Here is a 13810-nt window from a genome sequence, read left to right on the forward strand (position 1 = left end):
TACTGACGTACGTTTGCTGCTTCTAAAACAACATGACGCAGCAAGCACTAGGTGCCCGACAAGTTATGCCCTTCCCGGGACCTACAATTCTTTCTGCTAAATTGGACGTTGAAAATGTATTTTCAAAGAACTCTGGCAATGACGGCCATCACAGTCCAATCTCAGCAAAAGCACCAGTCAAGTCTCATCGATCCGGTGAATCTTCTATGGATGGAATCTTCAGATATTTCTTTGACTCCCTGTGTATGTGGATTTTTGAAACGCTATGTACGTCCGCCAAGATTTGTTCAACGAGTATTTGATGTATTTCGTCTGGGGGTTTTTGCTTCCGATCTGATTTCAGTTGACTGATAAACCCTTCTAATGTGGAATAGATGAGATCAGATTTATGTGGCAGGGAGCATATGCTTTATTTGTCGCCGCGGTTTTCGAGTATAGCGAGAATCGGGAGCGTTTGAAAAAGGTACGAAACGCCTGCCCAACTGACACAAGTTGACCATTTAGGGACAAAATCGCAAGGTCCATTCTTCTTATATCTTATTCATATTCCCCCTCATTCATCCGCAGACTTCAACGCTGGTATTTCCAGATCCCCCGCAAATTGAAATCGTCTATGATGTGTCCAACTCCAAAATGGTTACTTTACAGCCTTTAAGACCGTCACACATTCTACAAAAGGGCAAAGGGGAGTTTGGACAGCTGTTTCGAGAGTGGGGAAAGAAGATGCCGACTCTTTACTTTCGCTTCGCTCTTTTGACCAATGTATGTGGGATTCAGACATGTCGAACTTGGCAAGACCTCAGTAAGTTTTATTTGTTGTCGTGGCAATGTATTACAGATGCACAGACCGTGTGAAATCTACCCCCAGATCCTAACTCGCGACACCATCGTTTTTGTCTTTTCAAGAATCTGATTTTTATTGGATGGCTCCAATGAACCTAAGACAACGATTCAATGTCTCGACTGATATTATGCTTCCCGTCCTCGCTCAGCACTGTATTGATGTGGTAAAGGGCGCCGGTCTGGAGATGAGCGACATCACCGATTTAGGTAAATAATCAGCAATCTCGTTGTTGTTAGTGCTCTGTGGCCAGACAACAGAATATTAACAAACCTCCCCCTTTCGCAGTCTTCACTACTATAAGTTGGGTGTACAACTTGGACAAAATGCCTATGGAACAGATTTCGTGAGTTTGTTATGAAACTGCCATTTTGCTCAGACTCTCTCTCCTAAACTTCAACTTCCAATAATTCCTCTCCAATGAAGTCTCCTTAAAAAGGCTATAAATCTACCCGACAAGGCCAAAACTCACAATGTCCCGACTGTTGCTGGTCCCGGAGGATGCCATGCAGGTGCGAAAGGACTGGCGAATGCTCATAAGATGTGTCACGATTCGTACGCAAAGGGAGAGACGAGACGCATATTGGTAGTTGCTGTTGAGACGTGCACAGTACATGTAAGTTCCAGTGATTAGGGTGCACGTGAAATCATACTGATTCTGAATTGAAACTGCTCGCTTCTGCTTTTAAATGTCATCAGACTCTCGATGACAAATACAAGGTATTTATTCAAAAGCAACTACCATTTACCCTCAACTCTTCCAGAGCTCACGTCCTCTCCCTCACTTCTGCCCGTGCAGGCAGGTCCATCATTGCAAATGCAAATCGCCGCACTCCTCTTCAGCGACGGTGCTTTCGCCGCCATCGTCACCACGCCAGACAAATCCAACCCTTCCCTGCTCACTCCCCCCGGAACCCCAACAGCATCATCGACACGCACCGCATTCCCAACTACGACGCCGCGGTTTAAAATCCTCAAAGCAGCCACCGTCACCCTCCCTGACACCACCGCCATTCTCAACGTAATACTCACTCCCGCCTATACCCCTATCATCCATAGACTCGTGCCAGACAGAGTCGGCCACGCGGCACCCGCTGTAATTGAATCCTTCCTTGCCAAATGTAACTTGAAGAGGTCGGATATCAGTAAATTCCTACTACACCCCGGTGGAAAGAAAATCTTGACTTCCTGTGAAGACGCGTTGGGGTTGAGTGAAGCAGACTTGAAGGAGAGCTGGACGGTATACAAGAACTACGGAAATATGAGCTCGGCAACGATTGGGTTTGTAATTGATGAGTTTGTTCGTGGGCTGGAGGGTGAGAGAGTTGAGGATTTAGAAGACGAGAATGAAAGTGACACAGAGGAGAATGATGGAGCCCTACTGAACAATAAGGACGCTGCTTTAAGAGCGAAGAAGCTGGGATGTATTATGGCTTTCGGACCAGGAGTGAACATCGAGATGTTGCTGTTTGAGTACTGAGTGAGAATTCTGAGACATGTCAGTCTCCTGACCTTTCTCACAGACGTCGTTTTATCGCCGCTCTCTCAAACTCACGTTCTTGTTTCTCATAGTGTGTGGAAGTTGGACTTGTTCGGTGGGATAAATAGCAGGTAGCCAGTTAGTGGACGTGTAAAGCAGAGAGTAGATGCATATGTTATACGTGTTAGTAGTCCATAATACGTCCTTTAACGCGCCGAGATCGTGGGATTTGGTGGGTAGATGCCCTAAAGGCGGAAAAGGGTGATATGTAGTGACATTGTGAATGAAAAACGCACAGTACCGATTGATCGAGAAATACGCTAATCTCGTTCAGAACCTAAGCGAGAGAAAAAAGTAAAGTAACCATCAATTGTGCGGTTGACGATCGCTTATATAACAAAAGGAATTGATCTCACTAGAAAAACGTGCCAAAGCGGACAATCCCAACGTTAAGAATCCAGGTCTCATTTTGGCGCTTTGTAGGCGTTGCTTGTATTTTGAATTTCTAAGCATTGACAGATCGTTGTCCATCTTGATGGTTCCTTCCCACATGATTGTTGCAGGAAAAGCTTGCAACTTTGCAACTAGCTTAGAGGACCCCACGTTGACGAGCTGAAGGAGGATTACAGAGCCAGCTTATATCATTCATCACCCGAACTAAGGTCCTTCCTTCAGAGTGATAGCTATTGCATACATCTATTTCTTTACTTGTTGCAACATCTTGGAGTGTCGCAACTATGGAAGGGACTTTGGGGATTAATGTCCGAAAGAACCACGGTTATGCGCTGCCGATCTCATTGGCTGCTGGAGCTGTTGTAGTTGGCATTGCTGCAGTTGTTTATCATTACAAGGATCGTGCTGTTGGAACAAGAGATCCCAAAACAATGGGCCTTCCGCTATTAAAGAATCCTTCGCCATTACTCGGTCATGCACTAGAAATGATTGCTGTGAATGAATATAGGGTTGAATGGCTGGTTGTACGTTACTTTACTTGTCAAGTTTACCTCTTATACGTGTTGGCCACGGGGCCGTCAATTTTTTGACTTTGTCTTCCGTCTACACATGTTGAACTTGTACTATATTCTTCTTCTGACATGCTTGGAAAACATTGTCTTGAATCCGCATGTGTCGAAGAAGCCACACTAACATAATCTTCTGATTCTGACATTCAGGACAAATGCAGAGAGCTTGGGGAAGCAGCCGCTTTTACTCTTCCATTCCAAAATTCCATGTTAACTGTGAACGTGCAAGATGTGGAATTCATCGTCAAAGGTATGTGGTTTGTTCCTCACAGCTAGCATACACAATAGTTCGCGCTGCGCCAGTCTAGTTCTGCTCACGCATTTTTCCTTTCCGTTCTAGATCCATACTTGTTCGAAAAGGGTGACAAGTTTCGTGAGCTTGCTAATGACTTCCTCGGCCATGGGATTTTCAATTCCGATGGCCAAGAGTGGCGCATGGCTCGTAAAGTCAGTGCAAATATCTTTAAGTAAATTATTTGATATCCTCCTGAACACATTTTTGGCTTGCGTGTGTGCTGATACTTCTTTTTTGCAGTGCCAAGAACTTTAGCGACTTGTTCAGTAACGTCTTTGTTGAAGAATCACAAAAGTTGGTAGGCCAAATTCGAACTGCAGCATCAATGGGTGGGATAATCGAGTTGCAAGATTTGTTATTACGGACTACCCTTGACAGGTACTCACAGAACCCGATTTGGACAAAACTTACTGGCAGACAACGCAACAGTGGGCCGTAGACCAGGTGCTGACCATTTTACTGCATATAGCTTCACGTTCATTGCAACGGGTCGTAGAACAAGTGCTATAGAAGGAAAGGGTGAAATCAACGCCGATGGTGTGTATAGCCTCCCACTTGAACCTTTCATGCAAGCACTCGATGGAGCCAACCAAATCACGTCGACACGAGTCATTATTCCATTTTGGCCCTTTATGGAGTATTTTAACGGTGATCGTGCTAAAATGGATGGATATCTGAAGATTCTGAACGACTTTGCAAAGCAAGTTGTTGATGAGAAGCGCGCCAAGGTAACCTGAGAATCTTATGAGCCTGAATACCGTGTATTTACAATTTTACAAGATTGCGGCTGGTCATAAAGGTTCAGACCTTTTGGATCTTTTTATAAGCAAAGGAAATGATGACGGAACACCATTGACAGACACTCAACTACGTGATATTACTCTAAAGTAAGAGAAGCCTTCTTAGAGAAACAAGGGCTCTCCTGACCTAATTCCCACTTTTGACAGTTTCATCGTTGCAGGTCGAGATACAACTGCACAAACATTGGGTGTAAGGGCTTTGATCGCAAGCTAGTAGATTTACATTTGAGCCAATCTGCCTCCGTTTCATAGTGGACGTTCATGCGAATGTCTCAGAATCCCGAAGTCGAAAAGAAATGTCGAGCTGAGTTACTTGCTGTTTTGGGTAAAGACGGTCAATACACTTTTGAAACATTCAAGGAATTGAAGTACACGAATGCAACCTTCTTGGAAGCTCTAGTACGTATGCTGTGTGGGGCCACTTGTTGCTTTTTGCTTCCTTGCCAGGACTATAATGCTTTGTTCAGTAGACTGACGCTTAATCATTGCAGCGTCTCCATGCAAACCTTCCACTCAATCTGAAAACAGCCTCTGCGGACTGTGTCCTTCCGGGAACCGGAACACCTGTGAAAAAAGGTGATTCCATCTTCTTATCACCCTACGTTATGGGTTACTCGACATCCTATTGGGGACCTGATGCAGCTACCTTCCGGCCTGAACGGTATTTTGAGTGGCTTTTCGCCTCGATCATGATCAGATACGTGACCTGACTTTTATTGACTAGATGGATTGATCGGGAAGGACATCTGATCAAGCCCAATCAATTCGCGTTTCCACACTTCCATGCTGGGTAAGAGAGTAGTTTCGCCCGTAACGACTTATACGAACCAATTTTTCAAAAAATTCCTACTAGGCCCCGTATATGTTTGGGCATGAATATGTGAGTCACAAATGCGACAATGAGCTTGTTGGTCTGCAAGCCGCAACTACTAATTCAAATATCTTTTATCTTGCTGTAGGGCTCAACAAGAAGGTTAGTGTAATGCCCTACTTGGTGGAATGTTTTATACTATCACGTTTTTCTTGCTGCCCGGTTGGATAGCTTCGTCTGAACTGATTTCAAACTCTTACACCTAGCTGTCGTATTCATGTCAAACATCATTCGTAACTTTTCTCTTGAACTGGTTCGTGAGGATTCCCCAGAACATTGGGCTGTATTTTCCGAGGATCCCTCTAAACGACGCGGTCGTTATTCACCTGCATTTTCACTCAGTGCTCGAGGAGGCATACACTTTAATCCCATTTTGCTGTGAAAACCAACATTCTCAACTAAAGATATGTCCATTTTTGTTGTGGTTGCGAGCAGATTCGGAAGTATAGTTTCGAGCTTCGGCACGTCAATAGACCTCAAAAGCGATTTATAAGCGTATTCAGAAAACGTTCATATCTCGAATTTCCTCCAGTCACGAAAAACTTAAAGATTTTTGCAATTGTGCCATTGCACTAGGTATCAGTTGAAGTAACGAACCCGCAGCAGAGACCGAGAAGCAGTCAAAGCAGTCATATCCTATTCAAATCAGATGACTCTCACGTTGGCATCCTGGTCTCGCCACCACCATCAAAAGCCAACGTCCATGTTTCATTGCCACCGCCAGTAGCAATACTCTCATCAACAGTCCCTCTTGGGTCCTTTCTTTAAATAGGTAATCACAGTTAGCCTTAATCCAAAAGTCACAAAATCAAAGAGGCAATGCTTTTCACCAATGCTAAAAAAAATGAGGTACATGTAATGTACCACCCAACAGTGCAAAATCCACTCACTAACCACTTCAACCACAACACACCACTATCATCCTTTCATAATACTTATATCTTAAAAAAGAAAACTAACAATGTTTAACTAGCTAAATCTCCTCCCCTCTCAATGGTTACTAGGCAAATCAACCATCTCAAACCCCGCCGTACTCGTAGCTTCATTCATCAGCTTCACGACGACTTCATCATTCAGGATAATATGAGGTTCATCAAATACAGTGACATTAGCCAATCCTTTGGCGATATTGGATACTTTGGCTTGGGCATCTGATAGTGTTGGATGTACATTTCGTATAAATATGCGTTTTACTTGGTCGGGAAAGTCTCGTGCGAGGGTGCTGTAAGCAGAGGCGTCGTGTTCGCCACTGTCTCCGATGAGGACGAATTTGCGGTATGGGAATTCCTGTGTTGGGGAGATGGGATTGAGGGTTAGACTTGGTGTTGACAGTACGAGTGTTGCTTGTGATGCAAACAAAAATCTGTGCTCTAATAAGTCTAATGTGTTGAACAAACTCACATTTAACATCCTCCGTATCAGCTTCACCTTGAAACTCATAGACGATATCGGATCTGCATCACTCGTACTCAGTAGACTCCTTAAATGTAATGATCCAGTTGGGAAGCCATACCGCCGAAGGAATTCTTCGAGCATCTAACCAAAATATGCCCCGTTTTTAGATAAACTATTGCAGCTAACCACAACCACACAAACACATACCGGCTGCAATTGCAATGGACCAGCACTAACATAATGAAACACAAATCCACCAGCCTTCATCAACTGATACGTTTCAGCCATTCCTTTTACTTCTCTCATCTTTTCAAAAAAGGCGGTGGTGAATACTGCAGACATGCCTAATGATACGTCGCTTTCTAGAACAGTAATTGGAATGAAAAGAGTTAAACTGAGAGCAGAGCTAAAAAATGTAGCATGAAACCGACGTAGTACCTTTGATAGTATCATCAATATCCGATATAACTGTAACACCACGCGCCGGTATCAGCTCCACCAGCGAAAAGCTCCTTAGCAGCGGCTGCGAAGCAGTCGAAGCCGTCAACCGTATCCTATTCTCGTCCAGATGTATCCTACTTTCATTTACAGGCGACGTAGTCCCATTCCCACTATTCTCATCCACAAGGCCATGTAACCTCACAGCCCTCTTCTCTTCCATACCCGGTTTCTCGTGCCTCCATCTCTCTACAATAGCACCAGGGATAAGTATCGCACCTGAGAATGTGCCTCCAGCACCTGAATTAAACACATCGCCGACATTCAGTTCAAGGACATCCATCGACGCGGAATCTACACTGCCACGTTCTCTTGACGTATCGGATATATCTGTCGACGTGTTGAATACCCCAGACTCGTCTGCAAATCCAGCAGACACTGGCGCTAATCCTGCAGCCCGTACATTGATATCAACATGTTTCAGTTCAGCCAGCTCGAAATTCTTGACTCGAGATTCATACGTTTTTTTCTCTTCCACAGTCAATCCCGAATCAGCAGGTCCCAACAACCGTCTCGTCAGGCCAACAATAAACTTGCGTCGTGCCGACTGCCGCGTACTAACCGCCCACCCCCTCACATGCACAATCCAATCAACAGCCTCGTCTTTACCCGCCGACTTATAGGACTCGAGAGTATTGAATGCTGGAGACGTCGGCCGTGCTATTGGAGATGCGATAGTCGTTGTTGCAGTTGCGACTGGTTCAGACATCATGACTCGATTCAGGAGCGGGCTGTGGCCGTTGGGAGCATTGTTTTTTGGCGTTACAGGTACGGGTGTTATCGGGATCGAGTCTCGTGAGGATGATCGTGAAGGGCGAGGGAGTGAAGATGCCTTTAAATAGTTTTCCATCAGTTTACGTGATTGTGATGCGGGCACTGGGACGCCGTAGCCTGGAAGCAGGAGGACACGGTCGACGAGGACATTGTTTGTGGCTTCGGTATATGCACTTGGTAGCTCGTCTTCAATCCTCTCTGCCCAAAAAATAAACATTAAAATGTCAACATTTCAGCTCCAAACCCCCAACACAGCGATGCAACAATACCGCATGTATATGCACTTACCAGGCATTTTAAGACTAGCGAGATCGACAGCCACCTTCTTTGGTTCATTCAATTTAGCGACTTTGGCAGAAATACCATCAGCACCCGACCTAGTTACGATACTTGCGACGGATGTGTCGTTATCTGCGTTGCGAGCTGATTCCTGCGCTGACAGGTTGAAGAAGGGCTCTATTCTGGCATCCATTCTTAGCAAGGCTCGCCAACGAGGCAGTTTGGGCATTAGTTTGGGTGGTGTGTGTATGTTGGAACATCGATGAAGGGAAATGGAAGAACGAGGAAGGGGATTTTTTTATTAGGAACACGTCGATTTTAAGTCTTGTATATTCTACCTAGTCTGTAAAGTGTCTATTAAACAAGAGCTTGACACAATCCCAACCCCGTCCAAAAAATTAAGACAGTCACAGAGGCCCACGTGAAAACAACTTTTGTGCTGCAACGGGGCGCTCTGAACGCGGTAAATCATACTTAAAATTTTGAGTATCAAAATCCCCAGTCTTCCCTCCCTTTCCGCAGCTTGCACATCTGACAGGTCGATCGACCACTCGGTCGATTTCACAAAACAAGAGACACTAACCTCAAACCGCACACTCTCTCTACCCCGCCCACAGAAAATCATCCACACTAATATAATATTCTAAAGGATATATGTTACAGAGAGCATGGAACACCATTTTTCATCTTATTATTACTACCCGTCTTGTATCAATCAATCTATCATCCCCATCACATCTATGATCTGTCTACGCCCCTTCTTGTGCGCATCATAGTCCCGCTGGACACGCGACACTGGGCCAACATCTGGTCGTGTTATAAAGTCAATCAGGACTTTGGTCCACGACATGTGGTATTTCACGGTATTGTAGTATTCAGGTGCGAGGTCGCGTAGTGCTGGGAGCCCTGACCATGGTATCTAGGAAGTGAAATGTGTATGTTTGGCGTAAGTTGTGAATTGAGCCAAAAAAATGGTACGGGAGCCGTGCACTCAAGACGTGGCACTCGATACCACATACCTTTGTAAAATCATGATGCTCATTATGATAACCAATATTCAAAAACAAATAATTCAGCGCCCCATAATACGAATACGTCTCCTGTCCATCCTCAAACGTATAATGCTCTTGAATAAAATGTGCTGCGGCTGGATGCAACCCAAATCCAAACCACAACGAGAGCACCATATACGTCAGTCCCCACCCACCACAATACCAATACACAGCTGCATCACATACTATAGTCCAAGCTAACCCCACCCATTCCCAGAATGCAGGTGTCTTTCCCCTCACAGCGCCACGAACGACATACATTAGCGGATAGCAGAAGAGGAAGAGAGCTTTACCTAGCGGGTTTGACGCGACGAGTTTATATTCGAATGGAAGAGGCAGATCGGCGTCTTTTCCTTCGACACCTTGGAAGGCGTGGTGCTGGAGATGGTAGCGACGGAAGGATGCGGCGATTGGGAATGGGATGCCTATGTTTGCAATGTAGCCTACGACGCGGTTTGCGAGGTGCGTGCGGGCTGTCAGGCCGTGGCAGGCTTCGTGGATTACCACTCCACATATCTAGCGACCAAAACAGGTCTGTAAGTCAACCAGAAATGTCTTTGTGGGTTTTCAATTTCAAACAGCGACTTTTCCCACCCTCCACGTAAGCTTGAATCATGAAATAGAGATGCATGAATCTCCAATAAAATAGCATATTCACATACCTGCGTAATACACGCCCCAACGACATACGCACACCCCACCATCCCCCAACTCCACCCAGGCCTCACACTCCCCCAATACCACGCCAACACAACCTGTATCAGCACCACCCCACCAACAATCCATTTCGTCCTCGTATCAATCCCATACAAGCTCGTAACATCAGGATGTGCAATCAAAATAGCATGCTTCCTCTTCACATGTGGTTCATCTAAATCATCGGTGGCTATTTCATCGTCTACGGCGGGCTGCGCGCGTATCCAGTCTCCGAGATATGCGTTCGATGCTCGTCTGTCGAATGCTGGTGGTGTTGGAGTAGTTGTAATGGGACTATTGGTGTCGCGTTTGAGGGTGTCGATTTCAGCTGCGAGAGCTGCTGTTTCGGATTGAGAGAGGATTACGGATGCTGCTACGATGGGTTCTGTATTGTGGAGTGCCTTTGAGCGTATGCGAGTGGACTGAGTCATGGTTGGTCGTACTTTGCAATCATATGTTTGAAAAGTTTCATTAGTCGACGTGATGAGAAGATCGTTGAACATTCACGTCGAGTTTGTGGTGTAATGACGAAGCTACAGTTCACCAAAACGCTATATAACGTGAATGTGCCCGTGATTATTGATACGATTGCTTTCAAGCTACATGGATTCCCACTTCATTCTTTTGTCCTTCCGGGTATGATGAAGATATATTCAATGATGATAAAATAATGAATTATGGTATTACGTGCGGATCCTTCTTCGCTATGAGTTATGAGGCATTCTCGATATGACCTACAGAAAGTGATGGTGAGATCCAATGTCTCAAAAGGTTTCAAACAAGCCTAAAAAAAGGCTCCCGCTATCAATAATATACGTTCCCTTGATAGAACATACCGTGCAACGACACTCTGGTCTCCTGACAATAAAACACAAAGACACCCGGTCCATGCAAGTTCACCTCCAAACTCATAGATATAGGCAGATATTCACTACTAGCAGAATGCAATTCAGAAGATCCAGGAGTCACGAAATCGCATGTAGCGACCTGCTTCCACGATGCGGGTAACGGTCTCGGTCCCAATATAGCCTTTAAATACTTTTCCGGGTCTGGCGTTGTGGATTCACTAGACACTTCAGAGTACATGTATAAATATGGCGTTGCTGGTGGCGCTGATGTTGAGTCTCCTGATGGGGATGATCTTCCTGCTGCAGCACCTGTTGTTGGTGTTGTGATCAATTCCTTGTTTGCAGACAAGTGGTGTGGTGGGAAGAAATTGGCATCGAGACTTTCCATTATTTGGCCTGGTTTGAGTACTAGGACTGCGACTTGCCATGGTGGTGAGTACGTTATTGTTACGCGAGTAATGGGTGTCTTCCAAAAGTCGGCAATCTTGTCTCGACGACGTGGAGCGAAAGATGGTTTATAGCGGGTTGGCATGTCGCCGTTGGTATGAGATACGACGGATCCGTCCTTTGAGTGAATTTCCAATGCCAAGATTCGACCTTGAAAAACAAGTGTCGTGAGCACAAAAAAAACATATGTAAGAGAAACAAATACGATTTCCTCATTGCAGATCACACATGTCGTTAAACAAAGATGAATTGCCATTATAACACCCGCAGAATCGAACTCATCCTTACCTCCGAGATACATATGAGGCATATCAAAGTCATTCCTTAGCGACACAGACCCTTCACCAGAGAATATGTCATCCAGAGTAGCCATCATAGACTCATCAAATTCCAAATCATATACAATCCTCTTTATACGAGCACCAGATGAGTACGCTGCCCTACTATTCGTCAACTGACCATGATAATTGTCCCCTTCACCACTCCAATGAGAAAACAAGATTGGCTCAGGATACATCTCCAAGCCAAATTGATGTTTGAGCAACATTAAAGCATGAGCATCAGGCTGTGTTTCTGCACTCCATGTCTCAGCTTTCGGACCGGGAAGTCCAGGTTCAGAAACGAGCGAGTAGCCACTACGTACACCTCGTTGGACGTATCGTTTATGTTGATGTTGTAGCGTTTGTAGTAGTTCGATTTTTATCTCTTGGATTTCTAGTAGGCGCTTCCATTGATGTCCCAAGAAATGATCAGTCTTGGCATTTACATGACGGACGTTATTTTCGGCTCTAAGAGTCATTCGGGATACGTAATCGTTCTGGATGCGGTCTCGAGCTGCTTGACGGTTTTGAGACATCACTATAGGTGTAAATCACAATGTGAGCTTCATAATCGTTGTAATAACAACCATTCCAATAAGCAAGCTTACTGATGATGGGAGCTTGTAGAGCAGCCAGCATTGATAGAAACAAGTTTAGGAGAATGAAGGGGTATGGATCCCATGGACTACTGCCGACTGCAGCCAGGATCAAGTTGATGGCAGCCCATGTAGCTAAAAAGGCTAGCAAACCACTAATAAAGTACCAGGAACCACCACGTTTGGCTACAGAATCTGCAGCTTTTTGACCCATGGTTCTCTTTTTGTCAAATTGGTGCTATGGGGCAAGATGTAGAGTTGCGATCAGAGGGGTAATCTAAGACCAAAAAAGGAACGTTACGAGGAGTAAATAGTCCTACCTGCCACGTCTCTTCAAGCAGCTCATGCTCAGTCAAATTCCTCACAGCATTATCTTGTAACGCTGCCAGTTGATTCTGATCCTCTGCGAGCAGCTGTTCTATACGGGCCTGCATTCCTAAATTCAGGTCTCGAATACACACTCTAGAATGGGAGCTGAATGTCTTGTGAGGCGACATGAGCCTCAACTGTCGAAGTATACGAGGCTAAGATGAGCAAAGTGGGAGTGTTAGTACAGAAATTAGATCCTCAAAACGATACACTCTGTACCTTTATGTTCTTGACAAGCAATGTCTGTGTCTCGACAGGTTTTGGCAGTGGATTACCACACACCACACAGACACCTGTATTACTACCCACACCAATCACACTTGATACATTGGTGTCAGTAGACATTGTTGACAATATCTTTGCAAACTTGGCTTCCTTCTTAGGTTTGATAGTACTTCCTTCCTTCGTTCCTTTTGGCACGGACTCCTCTGGTGGTGGTTCGACATCATCATTCATTCCATCATACTTTAGCAGCCCTATAGTCTCTTCATCACCTCCGTCATCAGTGTCAGTTCCACTGTCCAGCTCGTGTTCCGTGTCTGGAGTGTCGTTTGTTGGTTGTTGGATGCCGTTTCCGTTAGGGACTTTGGATTGTTTGTCGGCTGGATTGAGTATAGTGACGACTTTCTTGGGAGGAATGTCGTTTAGCGGGACATCCGAGGTTGGAGTTGAGGTTGATCGGCTAGACATTGGCGATTTTTTCTGTTTTGGACAAGTTGTTTGTCAATGTATGAATAAGAGAGAAGCAAAGAGATCCGATATGAATTACGAATGGACTACCTATGAGCAAGTTGTCCTCCCTCCTTTAGCTCCCGTTACGGTCCAGTCCTAGGAAGTCTGAGATTGAAATCTGCAGTTTTGGAAGACGATGTGCTAGTCAGCTTGAAAGCTGTACATGGGTACTATAAATAGTTTAGAGGGATTTATATGACTTATAAGAGGTCAAGTGGTTGAATTTACGTGTTTGGACGCTTGTTATCAGGAATTTGCATCTTGACAGCATTGTTGTTATGCGTCATATCAAGCCGCTGAGGGACTCTAAAAATAATTAGTATTAACATTGGGAGCTCAGACGATGCGTCCCTGTACCGTTCGACCGTGTCATGGCTCGAAAGATTCGTCCCTCTTCCAATCGCAAGTCGCAGCAAACTCAAAGCGCAGAGACATAGCATCACACAACGTGACGGAACTGGCACCGGCTCATTGTAGATCAAAAAGTACGTCAGT

The 13810-nt window shown here is 45.0% G+C and overlaps 3 protein-coding genes across 3 annotated transcripts; 1 reads left to right on the forward strand and 2 right to left on the reverse strand.

Moving 5' to 3' along the window:
• Window positions 1-3058: 3058 nt before the first annotated feature.
• On the forward strand, window positions 3059-5691 carry SmJEL517_g01205 (uncharacterized protein; the record flags this gene model as incomplete). The annotated part of the gene is made up of 13 exons (XM_031167133.1): window positions 3059-3298; window positions 3494-3593; window positions 3684-3810; window positions 3879-4016; window positions 4108-4366; window positions 4419-4525; window positions 4586-4628; window positions 4691-4837; window positions 4930-5099; window positions 5163-5228; window positions 5292-5318; window positions 5398-5411; window positions 5516-5691. 13 exons carry the CDS (start codon window positions 3059-3061, stop codon window positions 5689-5691), a joined length of 1614 nt encoding a protein of 537 aa, XP_031026919.1.
• Window positions 5692-8970: 3279 nt separating this feature from the next.
• Window positions 8971-10434, reverse strand: SmJEL517_g01206 (uncharacterized protein; the record flags this gene model as incomplete). Its single annotated transcript, XM_031167134.1, has 3 exons — window positions 8971-9174; window positions 9275-9823; window positions 9970-10434. The coding sequence occupies 3 exons, from the start codon at window positions 10432-10434 to the stop codon at window positions 8971-8973; spliced, it is 1218 nt and encodes a 405-aa protein (XP_031026916.1).
• Window positions 10435-10714: 280 nt separating this feature from the next.
• On the reverse strand, window positions 10715-13273 carry SmJEL517_g01207 (uncharacterized protein; the record flags this gene model as incomplete). Its single annotated transcript, XM_031167135.1, has 6 exons — window positions 10715-10737; window positions 10840-11448; window positions 11587-12156; window positions 12227-12452; window positions 12535-12738; window positions 12803-13273. The coding sequence occupies 6 exons, from the start codon at window positions 13271-13273 to the stop codon at window positions 10715-10717; spliced, it is 2103 nt and encodes a 700-aa protein (XP_031026917.1).
• Between the last annotated feature and the right edge of the window lie 537 nt (window positions 13274-13810).

Source organism: Synchytrium microbalum, assembly GCF_006535985.1.
Source record: "Synchytrium microbalum strain JEL517 chromosome Unknown SmJEL517_scf0004, whole genome shotgun sequence".
Lineage (NCBI taxonomy): Eukaryota > Fungi > Chytridiomycota > Chytridiomycetes > Synchytriales > Synchytriaceae > Synchytrium > Synchytrium microbalum.